This window comes from Notamacropus eugenii, chromosome 5 (genome assembly GCF_028372415.1).
Source record: "Notamacropus eugenii isolate mMacEug1 chromosome 5, mMacEug1.pri_v2, whole genome shotgun sequence".
Taxonomy (NCBI): Eukaryota; Metazoa; Chordata; class Mammalia; order Diprotodontia; family Macropodidae; genus Notamacropus; species Notamacropus eugenii.
Window position 1 is genome coordinate 27,785,854 of NC_092876.1, and position 19,247 is coordinate 27,805,100.

The following is a 19,247-nucleotide window of genomic DNA, read 5'->3' on the forward strand; positions in this document are numbered from 1 at the left end:
TCTGGAGGACACAACATAGTAGTATATAAAAAATCTAGGGACAAAGATGGGACATGTGATTTCACTGGCATAGGGATCTCCCAGGTGAGGAAATTCCCTTTACTAATTCAGTTCTGCTCTGATAGTGTGCTGACCAGGGTCTTGAAAGGTTGAGAGACTAGCTCAAGCGTCACCGAGTAAGTATGTTTCACTGGTGAGACTTGAACTTGGCTCTTCCTGATTCTGAGAGCCCGCCTCTCTGCACACTCCACCAGGGCTGCTTCTGTTTTACATACACAGAACATTCTCACCATATGTACAAAGAAAATATAAGGTGATTTTTTGGGGGGGGGGAGTCGGGTACTAGCATCTAAGTGGACCCATAACCTCTCAATTCAAACTATCTAAGGGGATGCTTCGAGCTGAGCTTTGATGAAAGCTAGGGAAGATGAGGAGGAGGTTTACAAAGGCACAAGACAGGAGATGGGAGATTTGGAAGCCAATTTGGAAGGATTGTGGGGTTTGGGAAAGGGAGCAGTGTGTGACAAGCCTAGAAAAGGGAGACCCGAGGACTATAAATGCCAAATGGGAGGGTGTATATTTGATCCTAAAGATAAGAGGGAGGCATACATAATGGTGATTTTATCGGACCTGATTTTTAGAAATATCACTTTTGCCACTAGGTGGTGCTGTATTGGATTAAAAAACTGGACCTGGAGTCATGAGAACTCATCTTCCTGAGTTCAAATCTGACCTGAGACACTTCCTAGCTGTGTGACCCTAGGCAAGTCACTTCATCCTGTTTGCCTCAGTTTCCTCATCTGTAAGATGAGCTGGAGAAGGAAATGGAAAACCCCTCCAGTATCTCTCCCAAGAAAACCCCAAATAGGATTATGGGAGTGCTGAGCCCCACTGATAAATGATAATATATAAGAAATTAATTCATAGCCCAAGGTAAAACAGGAATCTGGGAAGGTACCAAGGATGACCTAACTGCTTGAACCCACCCTGTATGCTCATGAGAGTTCAAAGGTCATACCTGAGTAAAAAGCTGGCCTCATATACTTCCTAGCTGTATGACTGGGCAATCACTTAACCTGTCTTTACCTCAGTCTCCTCATCTGTAAAGCAGGGACAATAAAAGTGCCTCCCTCCCAGGTTTGTTTGGAGGACAAAATGAGATATTTGTGAAACGTTCTGCAAAACTGAAAGACCTATAGAAATGTTACCTATTACTGTATTACTAATATTCTGTGGAGTCTGCAGGTAGGTGGGAGTCAGCTCGTATAGAAAGCCTAGTGCACCACCTGGTGGTACATGCAGATATTGCTCCCAGGGAGCTATCCCAGTCCTCTGCTCCATCCCCAGATTCCACACACCGTAGTAAAATGGGGCTGGGGGAAAGGGAGGGGGACAAGTACTTTCTGACATTTATTTGTGACATTTGTTTATCCTGCTCCCATTAGAATGGAGGTTTTTTTGAGAGCAGAGACTCATATCTTTGTGCACAAGGGCTGAATAAAAACTTACTGACTTGGGACATCCAGAAAATCAGACATGCTCTTGGCTCAGGGAGAACTTCCTGACCTTTGGCTAGGGAGACAGAATTCTCCTCCCTCCCCCATTCTTCTCCCTCCCCCATTCTTCCCTCCTTCTTGCCAACAGAAGGTCCTCATGATGCAAGGGTCCTTGCTGGCTCAAGATAGCAGAGAGGGCTTCCTGGAGGAAGTGGGACAGCATTAGAGTATTCCAGGGGCTCAGATGAGGAAGAGAACCCCTGGGCTGTGGCAGAGGGTGAAGGACAAAGAGATAGAGAGGAAGATGGGAAGGAGGGAGAAGGGGGGAGGCTAGGAGGCTAGGGGAGGCAACCTCAGTCAATACCTGCATCCTCAGACAGTGGGGTCAGGAGGGGGGGTCCAATTTCCTGTTCCACCTCCTCCGGTTCATCTGCTTTCTCCTCTTCCTCTCCCAGCTCCTCTTCCTCCTCAGACTTCTGGTTGGGATTCACCCAGGTGCAGCGGCCCTGGGGAGCCCCGGAACTGTGTTAGGATCCCAAAGCCCTCAGTCTCCTAGGAGCACTGGGGTTCTGTATACCCCAAGAGTCTTTGGAGACGGTCCAGAGGATCAGGGATCATGTGACTCATTGGCTAAAGACCTGCCCTGCCCCACCCCGTCCCTTCTTGCGCCACCCGCCCCTTCTAGCTCTAAATTTATGGGCCCCTGATCCCACCCACAGAGAGTGGACCTAGAATTCTCCCTCGTTCCAAAGAAGGGATTGGATTGGTAGCTGGAGATTCTGAGTTCAAATCCTACGTTTTCTACTTACTAGCAAAGTACCTGCCAGGTGTCACAGTGACATTGAGTGTTAGCCCTGAAGCCAAGAGGACCCAAGATCTGATCCTTCCTCAGATGCTATCTGTGTGAGCCTGGGCAAGTCACTTAATCACTCTCAGCTTATTTTCCCATTTGAAAAAGAGGATAATATTAGCAACTACCTCCTGGGACTCTTGTGAAAAGCAAAGGCGATATATTTATAAATAGTACTTTGCTAACTTTAAAACCCTGTGGAAACACTACTCCTACTCCTACTTCTGCTGCTGCTACTCTGGTTACTATAACTTGCTACTATCATCGCTGCTACTGTTACTACTACTAACTACGACTACGACCGCCACCACATCCCTCGGTGAGCTTAGGCAATAATAAGGGTTATATTTCCGAGGCTCCTTAAAGTGGCAAAGTGCTTTCCCTCGCTTATCCGATTCGGGCCGGGTACTTAAGGGGCGGGTCGTTAGCTGGGTGGTCTCCCAGGTCCACCACCCCCACCCCAGGCCCCCGCACCCGGCGCGCATCTCCAGCTCTCCCTACCGGTTCCCAGCTCCCAGTCCCGCGCCTGGCCCATCCTACCTGGGGCAGGATGTGCTGGGTGTGGTGCACCCAGTTGGCCAGCGAGTCCACGAGCTCTCCCACGGGGATACCCTCGAAGTCCGGGTTCTCCTCGTAGCTGTCGCGCCCGGCGCCGCCCTCCTCCTCCTCGTCGCCCTCCTCCTCCCCGAACTGGTAGAAGCCGAGCGGGCTGATCTGAGTGCCCGCCGAGATGCGCGCGATCTGCGCTCGCAGGTAGTTGGCCTCGGTGCCCGGGAAGGGCGGGTAGCTGATGATGGGCTTTTCCAGGTGGCCTGTGAAGAATTTCTTGATCTTGCGCGCGTTGGAGATCTGCGCGGGCGTGACGTGGGGCAGCTTGGTCCAGGGCCGCCCCGGCTCGTTGCACACGAAGTAGAGGTACTTGTTGGCCCCGGTGCGACTCTCCTCGCGGGGAATCACAGGTGGCGGCTTCCACGTGGACTTGGGCGGCTCGTCCACCTCCTTGTCCTCATCCTCCTCGCCCTCCTCCTCGCCTCGGCCCTCCACCCCCTCTCCCGCCCCCTCCACCAGCTCCTCGGCTTCCTCCTCCTCCTCCTCCTCCTCGCCCTCGCGGAACTCCACTTCGGCCACCAGGTAGTTGTGCTCGATGCCCAGGATCTTGCCCCAGAAGCGGCATGTCTGGATGGGCTGCTGCTCCACCAGCTGCTTGAGGGACAGGAAAATGCGGAAGGTCTCGTCCGAGCTCAGCCCCACTCCCGCCTGCTCGAAGTAGAAGGCCGACTCGATGATGTTGGGCACCGGGATCTCCGTCTGCGAGAGGGGGAGCGGAGGGGGGGCGACTCAGAGCTCTGCTCCCAGTCACAGCACGGCCCAGAGGGCAGGGGGAGCGGTCGAAAGACCGGCTGCTCCAGTCCTGCCCCCTTGCCACATGTTTACAGAAGAAAAGATGAACGGAGCAGGGACATCCAGCTAGCTGGCTAGGGTTAAAGCCGGGTCTTGAGACTCCAGCTACAGCTCTGCTCTCCCACACTGGGGACGGTGCCCGGCTTTACTCCTGCCTTGACTGATACCCCAGTGCTTGGCACAGAGTTGGCACTTAATAAATGCTTGTGGATTCGTTGAAAGGCACTTGTAGACATCACCCAAACTGAACTCATTGTGCAGAGAAGGATTAGACTAGGGTAGCATACATAGTGAGGAATCAGACAATGCGTGGTCTAGAAGGGCCTCAGGACACAGAACCTTCAGCGTAGAAGGGACTACAGAGTGTGGGAGCCGGAGGGAAATATCAGAATAGGGAAGGTCAGAGCTGGGAGGGACCTTAGAATATGGAATACAGATTATTCCAGCTGGAATCCCATATTCACAAACTCTCAGAGCTGAAAAGTAGTTCCGATGTCAGCAAGCCAGACTTGAACCTGAAGGAGAAACCTTTCTACAGAAGGATTATACCAGCCAGGGAATTGTCACTAGTAAAACAAAGTCCTTGGTGGTGAAGAAAGGAGGTGGGGTGGGTGAGGGTGAAGCAAAGAATTTAGAAGCTTAAGGCACCTTAGACAAGAGGAAGGTTGTTGTGAATGAATGTGAGGTAATGACACATCACACACTGAGCCACAAGAAATAAAAGAGATGATTTCTGGGCAAGTTGGGAAGTCTGAACTGAAGAACAGGGAAGAAGCAAAACTGGAAGAATTTCTCCAAAGAAAACAGCATGTAAATGAAAGTAACACGCTTGGGCAGTCTCACCAGCTCTAAAGGAGGCCCTGGTCGGCCCTGTCTCCAGAGGACCTGGGAGGAAATGTAGTGCCCACCTGATGCCCAGCGTGGCCTCTGGGGGCACAGAGACACAAGTATCTTAGTCTACTGCCTTTTTTTCTGCTTGACAATGCTCATTTGTTACCAGGGTTGGGTTTTATTTCTCTCAGCTCTTCATTGAGGAAGGGGTTGGGACTAAATTTACTGATGCTAAAAGAAAAAAGAAATGAAAACATTTGTTTTTCAAAGTACAGAAGAAACCAAAGGGATGTTCAGAAGGAAGCAAAGACAAGCAAGGCAGTTTTGAAAACAAAGTAAGAAATTTGTTACATCCTTTCTAAAGCCAGCAGGATGAAATGTACGTTCACAGTTCCATCCTACAAGCCTAATGGCATGCATGAGTATGTGCATGTTTGCGTGTGTGTGTGCATGTATGTAAAAGTCCATAATCAAACCAACTTTTTAAAAGTTGCCTCTACAGCAGCTCACACTTTTTAGTCTCTGAATCCCTTTACACTCTTAAAATTTATTAAGGACCATCCCCTTCAAAGAGTTTTTGTCTATGTGGATTATATCTATCCATATTTACTGTATTAGAAATGAAAACACCTTAGTGTTGAAAATGGTTTTGATCTTTTGGATCCCCTGGAAGGATCTTGGGGATCCCCAAGAGTCCTTGGACCACATTTTGAGAAGCACTCTTCTACAGAATGAAACCTTAGAATGAATTCTTCCAGGGAGCGGAAACCCTCTAGGGCACCTAAGGTAGCTTCTCTCTATTTTCCTGGTTACTTCTAACAGTCAGGGAATCTATCCTCATATGAAGATGAAATTGACTACTCTGAAATTTCTACCAAGTGCTCCTAGTTCTGAAGGTAGCTCAGTGATAGTGCATTGGAACTATTAGGAACACTTGAGTTCAAATCTGGCCTCAGATATTTACCAGTCGTGTGACCCTGTGTAAGTCATTTAACCTCTTGCCTTAATCTACTGGAGAAGGAAATGGCAAACCACTCCAGAATCTTTGCCATGAAAACCCTATGGATGTGGTTCTCAGAGTCAAATCCCCCACAAGATAGAACCTTAAATGCTTAAAAACAACCCTCATGTTATCCTGTCTCCCCCCCCCCCCCCCCCCCCCCGCCAACTAAACATCCTTAGCTCAACTGGCAGTTTCCAATCCTTCCTCATCTATCCTTGTCACCATTCTATGGACCTACTCCACCTTGTCAATATCCTCCCTAAAATCTAGTGCCTAGAACACCCTCTAGATAGGGTCTGGCCAAGGCTAATATGACCAGTGCACTTTGTTGTGAACATCTTCCCCCAAATTCCTGACAATCCACCCCTGGCTGGACAGTGACCCTGCTGGAAGTAACACAGTCTTTCTCCCTGGCACTCTCCAGTCCACTCTCTGTTCCTCAGTGGTGGTGGGCTGGTATCTCCAGTGGATCCCCCATCCCTTCTAAAGATCAGACATAGAGGCTCACTCTGCTTGGATTAGCTGGGAGTTACCAACTACAGTTCTTCAGGTAAGATGCAGGACCTCCAGACCTTCCTTACCACTGGCCCTGCCGATAACACCCTTCAGACCCTCAGAAGAGCTGATTCTTCACACTGACCCCTACGCCTTGCCACCAAATCCTTCAACTCTATACATGGGCCTTTCCAGTACCCCTGGAACTCAACTCTATTGTATATGTTGTCTTCTCAATTCAAAATATAAACTCTTTGAGGACAGGGACTGTCTTGCCACAGAGTAAGTGCTTAATAAATGCTTTTTTTCGTTCATTCATTCATTTGTTCATTCATCTGTCATGCGTCCATGATTATTAGAATTTAGATCATATTAGAATCTGTGGATTCCTGGTTATATTGATTACTAGTGTTGAGGTCAATAGCCAATTAAAACCTTCCAAGTGTCTTCACAATATTTTCTACTTGAATTTGTTCTCAACAAGCACTATTAAGCACCTACTATGTGCCCTAAATACTAGGGATACAATGAAAGCCAAATGGCAGTCCCTGTCCCCAGGGGGATCTCAGTCTAATGGAGAAGGGGCAGGAATGAACTTGTGTAGTTCACTTTTGAACCCAGGTGGCATTTTACTTTTGTCTTTATTCAATTTATCTTATCAGAGTGTCTCTACAGCCCAGCTCTTACCTAGATCCTTCCCTGTTTAAAAACCATTGTTCCTTCCATCCTTCCTCCTACAACAAATCAAACCAAGTATCCAAGGCCTTCCACATTCATCTGACACTCTCCAGTACACTCCCCTGCAGAAAGCTTCTCTACTGTCTCTGGCCAAGGACACCAGGCTTATTATCTACATCACACCTTTGCTCCAGCAATGCAACATACCTGGAATGCCATCCCCTTTCCCCTAAGTCTTTCTAAATTCTACTGGTCCCTCAATTCCTACCTTTTACAAAAAGTCTTTTCCAACTGGCAGAGTAAGGTAGGAACTCACTTGAATTCTCCCCAATTTAATTCCAAACAAATATAAAATAATACCTCCAAACAAATTAGGGAATAGCAGAACCTACAAAAGTATGAGGTGAAACAATTTTCCAGCCTAAGACAGTGTAGAAGGTGGCCAACAAAGGTATGTCTCAGTTGGGTAAAAAAGCAGTGTAGTCCAGTACAGATGGCACCTGTGTAAGTTAGGAGCAGATCATGCCCAAGCAAGCCAACAGATAGACCTGATCAGGTCAGTAATGAAACCCCATGGTCCTGGGCAGTAGGCCAGTGACCAGACCCATATCCCTAGTGCAAGAAGCTTAGGAGAGTGCCTTCTCCAACTTAGGAGTGAGCTCAACTTTAAAAGTCACAAAGTAGGATGGAAAAAATGAGCAAAATAAATGAGCATGATCATAGAAAGTTATTATGTGACAGGGAAGGTCAAAACACAAATTCAAGAAAGGACAACAATGTAAAAATGCCTTCTGATGGAGCCTCAAAATAAATTTGAATTGGTTTCAGGTCCAATAAAGAACTCTTGGAAGAGATCAGAAAGGATTTAAAAAATAAAATAAGTGAGGTAGAAGAAAAATTGGCACAAGGAATGAGACTGATGCAAGAAAATCATGAAAGAAGAGTCAACAGCTTGATAAAGGAAGCACAAAAATGTAAAAAAATTCACTGAAGAAAACAACTCCTTAAAAAGTAGAACTGGTCAAATAAATAGAAAAGGAGGTACAAAAGTTCACTGAAGAAAATAATTTCTTAAAAATAGAATTAGAAATGTGGAAGTTAATGACTTCATGAGACATCAAGATATAATAAAACAAAAATCAAAAGAATAAGAAAAAAAGAAAATGTGAGTTGACTCATTGGAAAAACAACTGACCTGTAAAACAGAACCAAAAGAGATACTTTAAGAATTACTGTACTATTTGAATGTCATGATTGAAAAAAAGAGTCTAGACATCATCTTTCAAGAACTTATCAAGGAAAACTGTCCTTATATCCTGGAACTAGGGGGCAAAATAAAAATGGAAAGATTCCACTTATCACCTCCTGAAAGAGACCCCAAAATGAAAAATCCCAGGAATTTCATAGCCAAATCCCAGAACTCCCAGGTCAAGGAGATAATACTGCAAGCTGCCAGAAAGAAACAATCCAAATATCATGGAGCCACAGTCAGAATTGCATAGGATTTATCAGTTTCTACATTAAAGGTTTGGAGGCTTTAGAATATGATATTTCTGAAGGCAAAGGAGCCAGGATTACAACCAAGAATCACCTACCCAGAAAAACTGAGTATAATCCTCCAAGTGAAAAACTGAATATTTAATGAAATAGAAGACTTTAAAGCATTCCTGATGAAAAACGAGAACTAAACAAACAAACAAAAAAGATTTTCAAATCCAAGACTCAAGAGAAGCCAAAAAAAAAAAAAAAAGGTAAACAGGAAAGAGAAATTATAAGGGATTCAATAAGTTTAAACTGTTTACATTCTTTTGTGGGAAGATGATACTTGTAGCTAACTCTTACAAACTTTATGATTATTAGGGCAGTTAGAAAGAGTATATAAAGATAGATGGTGTGGCATGTACAAAAATATTTATAGAAGCTGTCTTTGTGGTGGCCAAGAACTGGAAATCGAGGGGATGCCCATCCGCTGGAGAATGGCTGAACAAGTTATGGTATATGAATGTAATGGAATATTATAAGAAATGATGAACAGGAAGACATCAGAGAAGCCTAGAAGGACCTATATGAACTGATGCTGAGTGAAGGGAGCAGAACCAGGAGAACTTTGTACACAGCAACAACCACAGGGTGTGAGGAATTAGCCCTTCACAGAAATGCAAGCACCCAAAAAATTCCCAGTGAACTCCTGGGGCAAAATGCCTTCCATATCCAGAAAAAGAATTATGGAATCAGATCACAGAATGAAGCAGACTGTTTTTTCTTGTGTTATGTTTTGTTTTGTTTTCATAGTTTCCCCCATTCATTTTAATTCTTCTATGCAACATGACTAAGGTGAAAATATATTTAATAAGAATGTGTGTGTAGAACCTATATAAGATTGCACATCATCTCAGGGAGGGACGGGGAAGGGAGAGGGGAAGGTGGAGCAGGGAGGGGAGAAAATCTAAGATATATGGAAGTGATTGTAGAAAACTGAAAACATAAATTAATTAATTTAAAAAAAGATAGAAGGTGTGGGTATAAGTTGACTTTGATAAGATGATGAAAAAAATAAGAAGTGAGAAAGAGTACTACATTGGGAGAAGAAGGAAGGGGAGAGGTAGAATGGGGTAAAATATCTCACATGAATAGGCATGAAAGACTTTTAACAGTGGAGGGAAAGAAGGGGAGGGCATTGCTTGAACCTTATTATCATAGGAATTGACTCAAAGAGGAAATAACATACACATTCAGTTGTTATAGAAATCTGTCTTACCATATACAGAAGTAGGAGGGGAAGGGGACAAGAAAAGGGGGAGGCTAATAGAAGGGAGGGCAGATTGAGGGAGGTGGTGGGCAAAACAAAACACTGGTGCATATGTATAACCTATATCAAATTGCTTACCATTTCAGGAAGGGGGAAGGAGAGGAAGGGAGGGAGAAAATTTGGAACTTAAACTTTAAAAAAATCTTAAAAATTGTCTTTACAAGTAAATGGGGGAAAACAATATTATTTTAAAATGAGTGAATGACAATTAGACAATATACCAAAATTTATGGAATGCAGCCAAAGAGATACATAGAGGAAAATTTGTATCTCTAAATGCTTACATTGATAAAATAGAGTCAGAGCAGATAAATTAACTGGGTACACAACTAAAAAAAAAACTAGAAAAATAATAAATTAAAAATCTCCAACTAAACACCAAGTTGGAAATCCTGAAAATCAAAGGAGAAATTAATATAATTGAAAACACTGAACTAATAAATAAAGCTAGGAACTGATTTTATGAAAAAAAAAGTCAATAAAATAGACAAACCATTGGTTAATCTGATTTTTTTTTAAAAGAAAGAAAACCACACTACTAACATCAGAAATGAAAAGGATGAATTCACCACCAATGAAGAGGAAATTAAAACAATTATTAGGAACTATTTTGCCCAACTCTATGCTAATAAATTTGACAATATACATGAAATGGATGGATATTTATGAAGATATAAATTTCTCAGATTAACTGAAGAGGAAATAGAGTACTTAAAAGCCCTATCTTAGAAAAGGAAATTGAATAAGTCCTCTATAAATTCCCCAATGAAAAATCTCAAAAATCTCCAGGTCCAGATGGATTCATAGGTGAATTCTACCTAACATTTAAAGAATAAAATTAATTCCAATACTATATAAACTATTTTGAAAAAATAGGCAAAGAAGGAGTCCTACCAAATTCCTTTTATGATGCAATATGATGCTGATACCTAAATCAGGAAAAGCCAAAACAGAGAAAGAAAACTATATACCAATTTCCCTAATGAATGTTGATGCAAAAATTCTAAACACAATACTAGCAGAGAGATACTAGCAATATATCATAAGAGTCATACATTATGACCAGATGAGTTTTACACCAGAACTGCAGGGCTGATTCAATATTGAGAAAACTATCAGCGTAATTGATCATAGCAATAATAAAACCAACAGAAATCATATGATTATCTCAGTAGATGCAGAAAAAACTTTTAACACAATACAGCGCCCATTACTATTAAAAACACAAGACAGCATAGGAATAAATGGAACTTTCCTTAAAATGATTAGTAGTAGCTATCTAAAACCATCAGCAAGCATTATATGTAATATAGGGATAAGTTAGAAGCTTTCTCAATAAAATCAGGGGTAAAGCAAGGATGCTCATGGTCACCACTATTACTCAATACTGCACTAGGAATGTTAGCTATCTAGCAATAAGAGGAGAAAAAGAAATTAAGTGAAATAGAATAGGCAATGAGGAAACTAAGACTCTTGGCAGATGATATGATGTATATATTTAGAGAATTCTAGAGAATCAATAAAAAATACTAGTTGAAATAATTAACTTTAGGAAAGCTATAGGATATAAAATAAATCCACATAAATTACCAGCATGTCTATATGCTACCAACTAAGTCCAGTAGCAAAAGACAGGAGAAGAAATTCCATTTAAAATAATTGTAGGCAATATAAAATATTTGGGAGTCTACCTGCCAAGACAAACTCAGGAATGATATGGACATAGATACAAAACACTTTTCACACAAATAAAAGTCAGATCTAGACAATTGGAAAAATATCAATTGCTGATGGGTAGGCCAAGCCAACAAGATAAAAATGACAATTCTACCTAAATTAATTTACTTATTCAGTGCCATACCAAACTACCAAAAATTATTTTATAGAGCTAGAAGAAATAATAACCAAATTCAACTGTTAGAACAAACGGTCAAGAATATCAAGGAAATTAATGAAAAAATTGTGAAGGAAGGTGGTCCAGCTATACTAGATTTCAAATTATATTATAAAGTGGTAATCATCAAAACAACCTAGCACTGACTAGGATATAGAGTGCTGCATCAGTGGAATAGATTAGGTATACAAGACAGAGTAGAAAATGACTTTAGCAATCTAAGGTTTGATAAACCCAAAGATCCAAGCTTTTGGGACAAGAACTCACTATTTGACAAAAACTGCAACGAAAACTGGAAAAAATTATGGCAGAAATTAGGTATAGCCCAACATCTTACACCACATAACAATAGACTTAAAGGGTGATACCACACAAATAAATTATGAGGACACGAAATAGTACATCTGTGAGATCTATGGAGAAGGGTAGAATTTATGACCAAACAAGAGATAGAGTGCATTATCATTTGTAAAATGGATACCTTGGATTATATTAAACTGAAAAGCTTTTGTACAAACAAAACTAATAGAACCAAGATTAAAGGGAAAGCAGAAAGCTGGGAAACAATCTTTATAGCAAGTATCTCTAATAAAGGCTTCATTTCTCAAATATACAGAGAACTGAGTCAAATTTACATGAATGAAAGTCATTCTCCAATTGATAGATGATTAAAGGATATGAACAATCTTGAGACAAAGAAATCAAAGCTATCTATAATCAAATAAAGAAAGGCTCTATATCATGATTGATTAGAGAAATGCAAATTAAAACAACTCTGAGGTACTATTTCACACCTATCAGATTGGCTAATATGACAGAAAGGCAAAATAATAAATGTTAGAGGGGATGTGAGAAAATTGGGATACTTGGATGCAGTGTTAGTGGGATTGTGAACTGATTCAACCATTCTGGAGAGCAATTTGAAACTATGTCCAAAGGGCTATAAAACCGTGTGGATATATAAACCCTTTGACTCAGCAATGCCACTACTAGGTCTATATCCCTAAGAGGTTTATTTTAAAAGTGAGGGGGGTGGGAAAGGATCTACATGAACAAAAATACTTCAGCAGTTCTTTTTGTGGTGGCAAAGAACTGGAAATTGACAGGATATCCATCAATTGCAGAATGGCTGAACAAGCTGTGGTATACGAATGCTACTGTGCTATAAGAGATGATGGACCAGCAGACTTCAGAAAACTCCAGAAAAACTTAGATGAACTGATGCAAAGTAAAGTGAGCAGAACCTGAATAACACTGTATACAGTAACAGAAATATCATACGATGATTATACAGTGAATAACTTGGCTATTCTCAGCAATACATTGATACAATACAATTCCAAAGGATTCATGATGAAAAATGCTATTTCCAGAGAAAGAACTAATGGAGGTTGTCAATCAGAGCATACTTTTTTCCCTTTTTTTGTTTGTCTGTTTTGTTTTACAACATGATGAATGCAAAAATATGTTTTTCCTGACTGCACATGTATAACCTATATCAAATTTCTTACCACCTCAGGGAGGGGAGAGGAGGAGGGAGGGACGGAGATAATTTGGAACTCAAAATTTTTAAAAATGAATGTTAAAAATTGTTGTTACATGTAATTGGGTAAGAAATAAAATATCATTTAAGTAAATAAAGTGATTCAGAAAGAAAAAAATAGTCTTTTCTACTCTCCCCTTATGGTCTCCCCTTGATTTTAGAATTTAAACATAGAATGTCAAGACTGAAAGGAACCTTGGAATGTCAGAGCTGTGAAGACTTTCGAACAGTGATGATGAAAGCCCCAACCTGCTCTAGGTCGTCCCCTTCATTCTACAGCTGAAGAGATGGAGAGGTCAGAGAAGCCACAATGACTTGCCCAAGGTGAAGTGGTGAAATTTCTGTATTCAGCACAGGGAAGGGAAGGGAATAAGCATTTATATAACATCTACTGTATGCTGGGCACTGAATTAAGTACCTTATAATTATTATCTCACTTAATATATTTGGAGAATGGAAAGGACCCTGGCTTTAAATCATGCTTTGGTCACTACCTGTATGACCTGGACAAATCACAGAACCTCTCTGGGCCTCAGTTTCCACATGTGTAACACAAAAGAGTTGGACTAGATAGTCTCTAAATTTGAGATGAGTCTTAAGACTCTGTGTATTGTGTGTTTGTATGTATGTATATGTGTGTATATGATCCACACATGGATGCAGGTAGTGCAGTGTGCTGGCAATGCACATGTATGCAAATGTACACATAATGTGTGTTTGTAGTGTATGTGCATGCACATGTATAATGTATGTAAATGCATTGTTGCATACATAATACATCATGTGTATATGTATTGTGTAGTTGTATTGTACATGCATATGTATATATGAGTAATATATGTATGTGTGTGAGGTCTCAGCTGCCATGTTTCGAATGTGGCCTTCATGCTCTCTTCACCCCATCCCCCAGGGGACACCAACACTCCAGACAGCCAGGGCACAGCAGGGACCAGGACTGGGCTGGCAGACTTACCACCTCCTCTTCCATGTCCTGCTCACCCTCTCCTGCCCCCCGGAGGAACAGGCTCTTCTGCTTCTCAGCCATCTCATAGGTGGGCTGCATCTCGGGGTCATCTCTCAGGGTGTCCAGCTTCTTATGGAACCACTCCTGCTGGACTGTCCGGTTCATGGACTCCAAGATGGCCAAGGGGTCCTCTGGCCGCTCGTTCAGGATCTTGGTCAGCAAGTTCACCAGGTGTTCGTACCTGCAAGGACAGGGGCTCTGAGAGCAAATGGCTGGGTCCGTCCTCCCCCCAAAGCAAGTTCAGGGAAGGAAGGTGGGGGCTGTGGTCAGAAGAACAAGTGACACAGAAGGGGGAAGGGCATTCAGTATGACCTAGTCCAGTTCAGACCCCTTAGCCTGCTATTCGAAGCCTCCACAGCCCAGCTCTGACCTGCCCCCATATCCCTACATGACCCTTCTACCCTAGCACCTGGGAATCTTAGACTAGTGATGAGAAGCTCAGCATCAGAAAGGATCCCAGAGATCAACTCTGGTCCAACCCTTCTATTCAAGGTCCAGAGGGGGCAAGGGACATGCCCAAGGCCACACAGTGGAAGCAGCAGAGATACAAACCCAGGCATACTGAGTTTGAATGCTGGGGCATACTGAGTGGAGTCTTCCCCACATTTGTATTTGCAGCAGATCCTGCAGGAAGGTAAGAGCAGAACCAAAGCTTAAGCACAGACCACCTCCATTCAAGACCCACCTAACACATCTTGTAAATCTAAAATCAGCTATTGTCAATCTCTTCAATGCTGTGCCCTTTCTCACTTCCAACCCTTTGCCCGGGCCATTCTGGACACTCAGAATGCCTTCCCACAACATGCTGCCATCTTACTCCCTTCAGTGCATGTTGAGGCCTCAAAGCATCTGAGTTTCCTCCCTATGTTTTAGGGCTCAGCTAAAAGTTGAGGTTTTCCTAGCTCAAGAAATAAAGGCAGACAGAGACAGAGACAACACAGAGAAAGAGAGACAGAGAGACAGAAAGAGATAGAGAGAGAGAGAAAGAGAGAGAGAGAGAGAGAGAGAGAGAGAGAGAGAGAGAGAGAGAGAGAGAGAGAAAGAGAGTTGGAGAGAGAAAGAAGAGAGAAGACAGAGTTCTGCTTTCCTGACCAGATCAGATCTTCCCAGAACAGTGGAAAGAGAAGGGTTGAGTCATGGGACCTGGATTCTAACCCTGCCCAATCTCCTCCTGAACTTTCTCTGTGACTTCATTCAAGCCTCTTCCACCTTCTGAATATCAGTTTACCCCTCTGTAAGATGGGTTGACAGCCCCTCCCTCCCTTATGTGGTAAGGACATAAGGGCTTTAGAGAACAGATGGGGAAATTGAGTCTAGGGGAGGAAAGATGACTTGCCCCAGGCCACACAAGCCTCAGCAGCAAAGCCAGGATCCAAACCTAGGTCCTTTGATTTCACATAAGGAGCTCTTGACACTAAACTGTGTTTCAAAGATCAGACAGAACAGTCGTCCTAGGGAATGGTAGAAAGGTCCATTGTCTGGAAAGCAGGAGCCAGGGTCACCTGGTCAGTTTCTTTCTAATCCATTTCAATCCAAGAAGCATTTATTAAGACCCTTCTGTGTACAAGGCATTCTGCCAGGTGTTAAGACAGTGAAACCCCAATACCTGTGCTTAGGGAGTTTATGTTCTGCTGGGGGCAGGGGCAGGGGATGCGACATGTGAACAGACCCATAGGATAATTGGGGGAGGGAAGTTTGAGGACGCTTTGGAACAGCACAGAGGGGAGTCTGGGATTTGGAGGGGCAGCAGTGAGCAGAGAGGGCACTTCAGGCATGGCAGAAAGACTGCAAGGGTTTGGAATGTCTGGGGGTTAACAAGTAGGCTGCTGTGGAAATGTGTTCTTTTTGCAGCTGGCATCTCAAGAAGTAGAGGGTGGTTGAATTGGATTGAATGTAGAGTGAACAAAAAGAAAGTACCTTATGTACGACTGGAAAGCTAGACAATAACTGCATGATAAAGGGCTTGAGATGCCACATGTGTTTGACCCTAGAAGTAATAGGGAGCCATGGAGATTGCTTGAGGCTGGGAGTGACACGATCACTCCTGGACTTTAGGATGTGTTTTGGAAGCTTCATGGAGCATAGACTGGGGAAGAGAAAGGTCAGAAGTCCAACAGGAGGTTGTTACAAGAGTCTAGGCAAGAGGTTAAGAATAAACTACACTGGAAGGGTGGCCATATGAGTAGAAAGAAGGGTAGAGATGAGAGAATTACCGAGGGGGCAGACTTGCTAAAACTTGGCGATTGTCTGGCTTTGGGGAGCAGGGGAAGCACACAGAACCCAGTATGACCCTAAGGTTGGGAACTGTGGTGATTGGGAAGATGATGGTGCCCCCAACAAAATAAGGAAAATGGGAATGAGAAGCTGGGGAGGGGATTACATGTTGGAAGTCTTTGTGTAGGACTTGCCTAGTGGACATCCAGTTTGAGATGTCCAAGTTAGCCATAGGCCAGCTCAGCAGAGAGCTCAGGGCAGGATAGATCCACCTGGGAATCTGGATAGAGATGATAACAGCCCATAGGAACTGATGAGGTCCCCAAGTGATGCACAACAAGGGTGCAGGACAGGTCCTTCAGGTACCTCCACCGTCAGGACAGGAATTTAGGCTAGGGAGGAGACCCAGGATATTGCAGTTGTAAAAATCCAGGGAGCAGTAGAGTATCTGGGAGAGAGGGTGATCAGTATTCATTCAAAGGAGCAATTAAGAGATCCAGTAACCTCAGAAAGAGAAGTCTCATGTAAGTGATGAAACTGGAAGCCAGATTGTAAAGGGAAATGGGAAGAGAAAACGGAGGAGCAGAGTTTTTTCGGGGAATTGGATTATGCAAGGGAGAATATAGGATTATATCTTGGAAAAGGGTTTCATTTGGTTGTTTAAACCTGACTATGTTTGTAGGCAGCAGGGAAAGAACCAATAAATAGGAAAAAATTGAAGTTTGGGAGGAGAGGGAGTGGGCTGCCAGGGCATATGGGAAAGAATGGGATCAAGTATGAAGGTCATCCTTGTCAAGAAGGATCTCCTCTTTATCAGAAATGGGCAAAGGAGGAAAGAAGGAGCAGGGTGGGTGATGTCAGGGAATTTTAAAGTTTAGAATGGGGAGAAAAGGAAGTTCATCATGGGCAGCCTCTATTTTCTCACTTAGGTCTTCTGCTAAGAGAGAAGGGAGAGAATGGGTGATGCGGGAAACCTGTGGGAAGGGGCTATGGGACAGCCAGTGTGGGGAATGGGATGGAAAGTTAATCAGCAGAGAACAAAAAGATGACTTGGAACCTGTGAAGACCTGATTGAGGTTGGATGGCATCATCTATTGATGGTTCTGGGAGCAGAGGAACTGGTGTGGGAAAGGCAGATGGGGAGGATGACCCAGGGTCGATGTGGCCACAGGACAAGGTGAATGGGAGAGGACAGAGGAGCAATATTGGGAGGGGAGAAAAGAGAGACCAAAGTTGGTGTGGACGATTGGGGGCGGAGGGAGAGGCAGGGTCACAGTTGGTTATGGAAAGAATAGGTTCATGACAAGTGATGAGCAAGATGCCAACTCATGACAGGAGCTGACATATTCAGAAAAGAGAATTTCAGAGTTATGTACTTTGGACACTTATAGGTGATGATGAGATCGGGGCCTGAACTTGGTGTGGGAGGCGTGAAGGGTAAGGTCATGGGTCTCAATTTCTCTCTCTGAAAAATAAGAGGGGCTTGTATTCCAACAAAATGTCTCTAAAAACCATTTCAGCTTCAAGTCGTGGGCATGAAGATCATGTCCTCCTGTTTCTAAAGCTTTCAGGATGAGTTCCTAACAACAATCCTTTTATAGACACAGAAACTGTGGCTGGTGGGAGAGGATAATTTCCCATGGTTGTGCAGCTATTAATGTGAGAGGGGCTACTTTGACCCCAGGACCAACTTGTCCCATAGACCCACTGTTCCTGAGGTTCTCCAAGTCTGAGTCCTGACCAATGGACGCATAGACTGTGTGACCTTGGACAAATCCCATCCCTTCCTTGGGTCTGTTCTCGATTTTGTTCAAGGGGAAGGGGAGTGTGGTGGTTCAAGGCTCCACAAGCCTTCCCCGGACAGGCCTGGGGGCTGCCCACTTCTCACAGGCTGAGGTCACACTTAACGCTGGTCTTCAGCAGGTAGGCCTTGGCATTCTGTATCATCAATTCCCGGGGCTCAGGCTCAGGCAAGTCGTAGTCCAAGGGCCCGAAGCCCGGCTCCAGGTGAGCGCCTCTGAATCGCGGGTCGTCCATGGCGTAGGGGCCATGGAACCCCTCCTCCTCCTCCTCTAGGAAGCTGCTGGAAGACAGCACGGGCTCGGGCTGAAACATGCCGCCGCGGAGGTCCATTGGCTGAAAGAGCCCAAACTGAGATCCGTCCAAGTGGCCATAGGTATCAGGCATGCTGATGTGGCTCTGAGCCATACCCACCAGATGATCCAGGTTTCCAAGCTCCTCCTGGGAGGCTCTTTCCGTCACCTCCTCGCCCTCCTCGCCCTCCTCGCCCTCGGCTTCCTCCTCACCCTCGGCTTCCTCTTCACCTGGCGCCCCCAGGCTGCCTTGGGACCCTGGCGCCCTTGGACTCATTTGGGACAATATCCCCGGACTCAACTGGGGCAAAGAACCCCTCGGACTCACTTGTGGTAATGACCCCCTCGGGCTCAACTGGGGCAAAGACCCCCTCGGGCTCAACTGGGGCAAAGACCCCTTCGGGCTCACTTGGGGCAATGACCCCCTTGGGCTCAATTGGGGCAATGACCCTTTCGGGCTCAATTGGGGCAATGGCGCCCCCAGGCTGGTTCGGGACCCTCGGGCTGAAACATCAGCTGGTCCCGCCACCGATGGGGTCTGGGACAGGGTACGCCGCCTCTCCTGCGCCTCCCGCTCCTCCTGGCTCTGCCTGCGGGGCTTGCCGTTTTCCTCCTCTTGTGGCTGTTTCTCTTCCATGGTGAGCCCTGGTCACCCTTCCCAAAGAGGGCGAGAGAACAGATGCCGGAGCTGAGAGCGTCCTGTCTCCAAGGGCAACTGTTACCAAGCGGAGGGCACGGGCCCTGGGTACCGCAGCCTGGCGATGCTGGGGCCGCGCAGGCGCACCGATTCTGCGCGCACCCGTCACCGAAGCTCGGGCTCTGACCGCAGGGCAACGGAGCGGGACGTCGTGGCACCCCAGCTAGTGTTTAAAAGGCGAGGAAGGACCCACGGGCAGGAAATGCCCACGGGATGAGG

The 19,247-nt window shown here is 44.6% G+C and overlaps 1 protein-coding gene across 1 annotated transcript in view; it reads right to left on the reverse strand.

Annotated features, from left to right (window-relative positions):
• The window catches only part of RSPH6A (radial spoke head 6 homolog A), a 38,180-nt gene extending 19,134 nt beyond the window's left edge, over nt 1-19,046 (reverse strand). Inside the window, exons 1-4 of the mRNA XM_072608032.1 lie at nt 18,127-19,046; nt 13,974-14,205; nt 2,887-3,654; nt 1,861-2,002 (exon numbers count right to left, since the gene is read on the reverse strand). Of these exons, the coding sequence (XP_072464133.1) occupies nt 1,861-2,002; nt 2,887-3,654; nt 13,974-14,205; nt 18,127-18,968 (1,984 nt within the window). The 5' untranslated portion in view covers nt 18,969-19,046. The remainder of the gene's footprint in view (nt 1-1,860; nt 2,003-2,886; nt 3,655-13,973; nt 14,206-18,126) is intronic.
• Nucleotides 19,047-19,247: the final 201 nt, after the last annotated feature.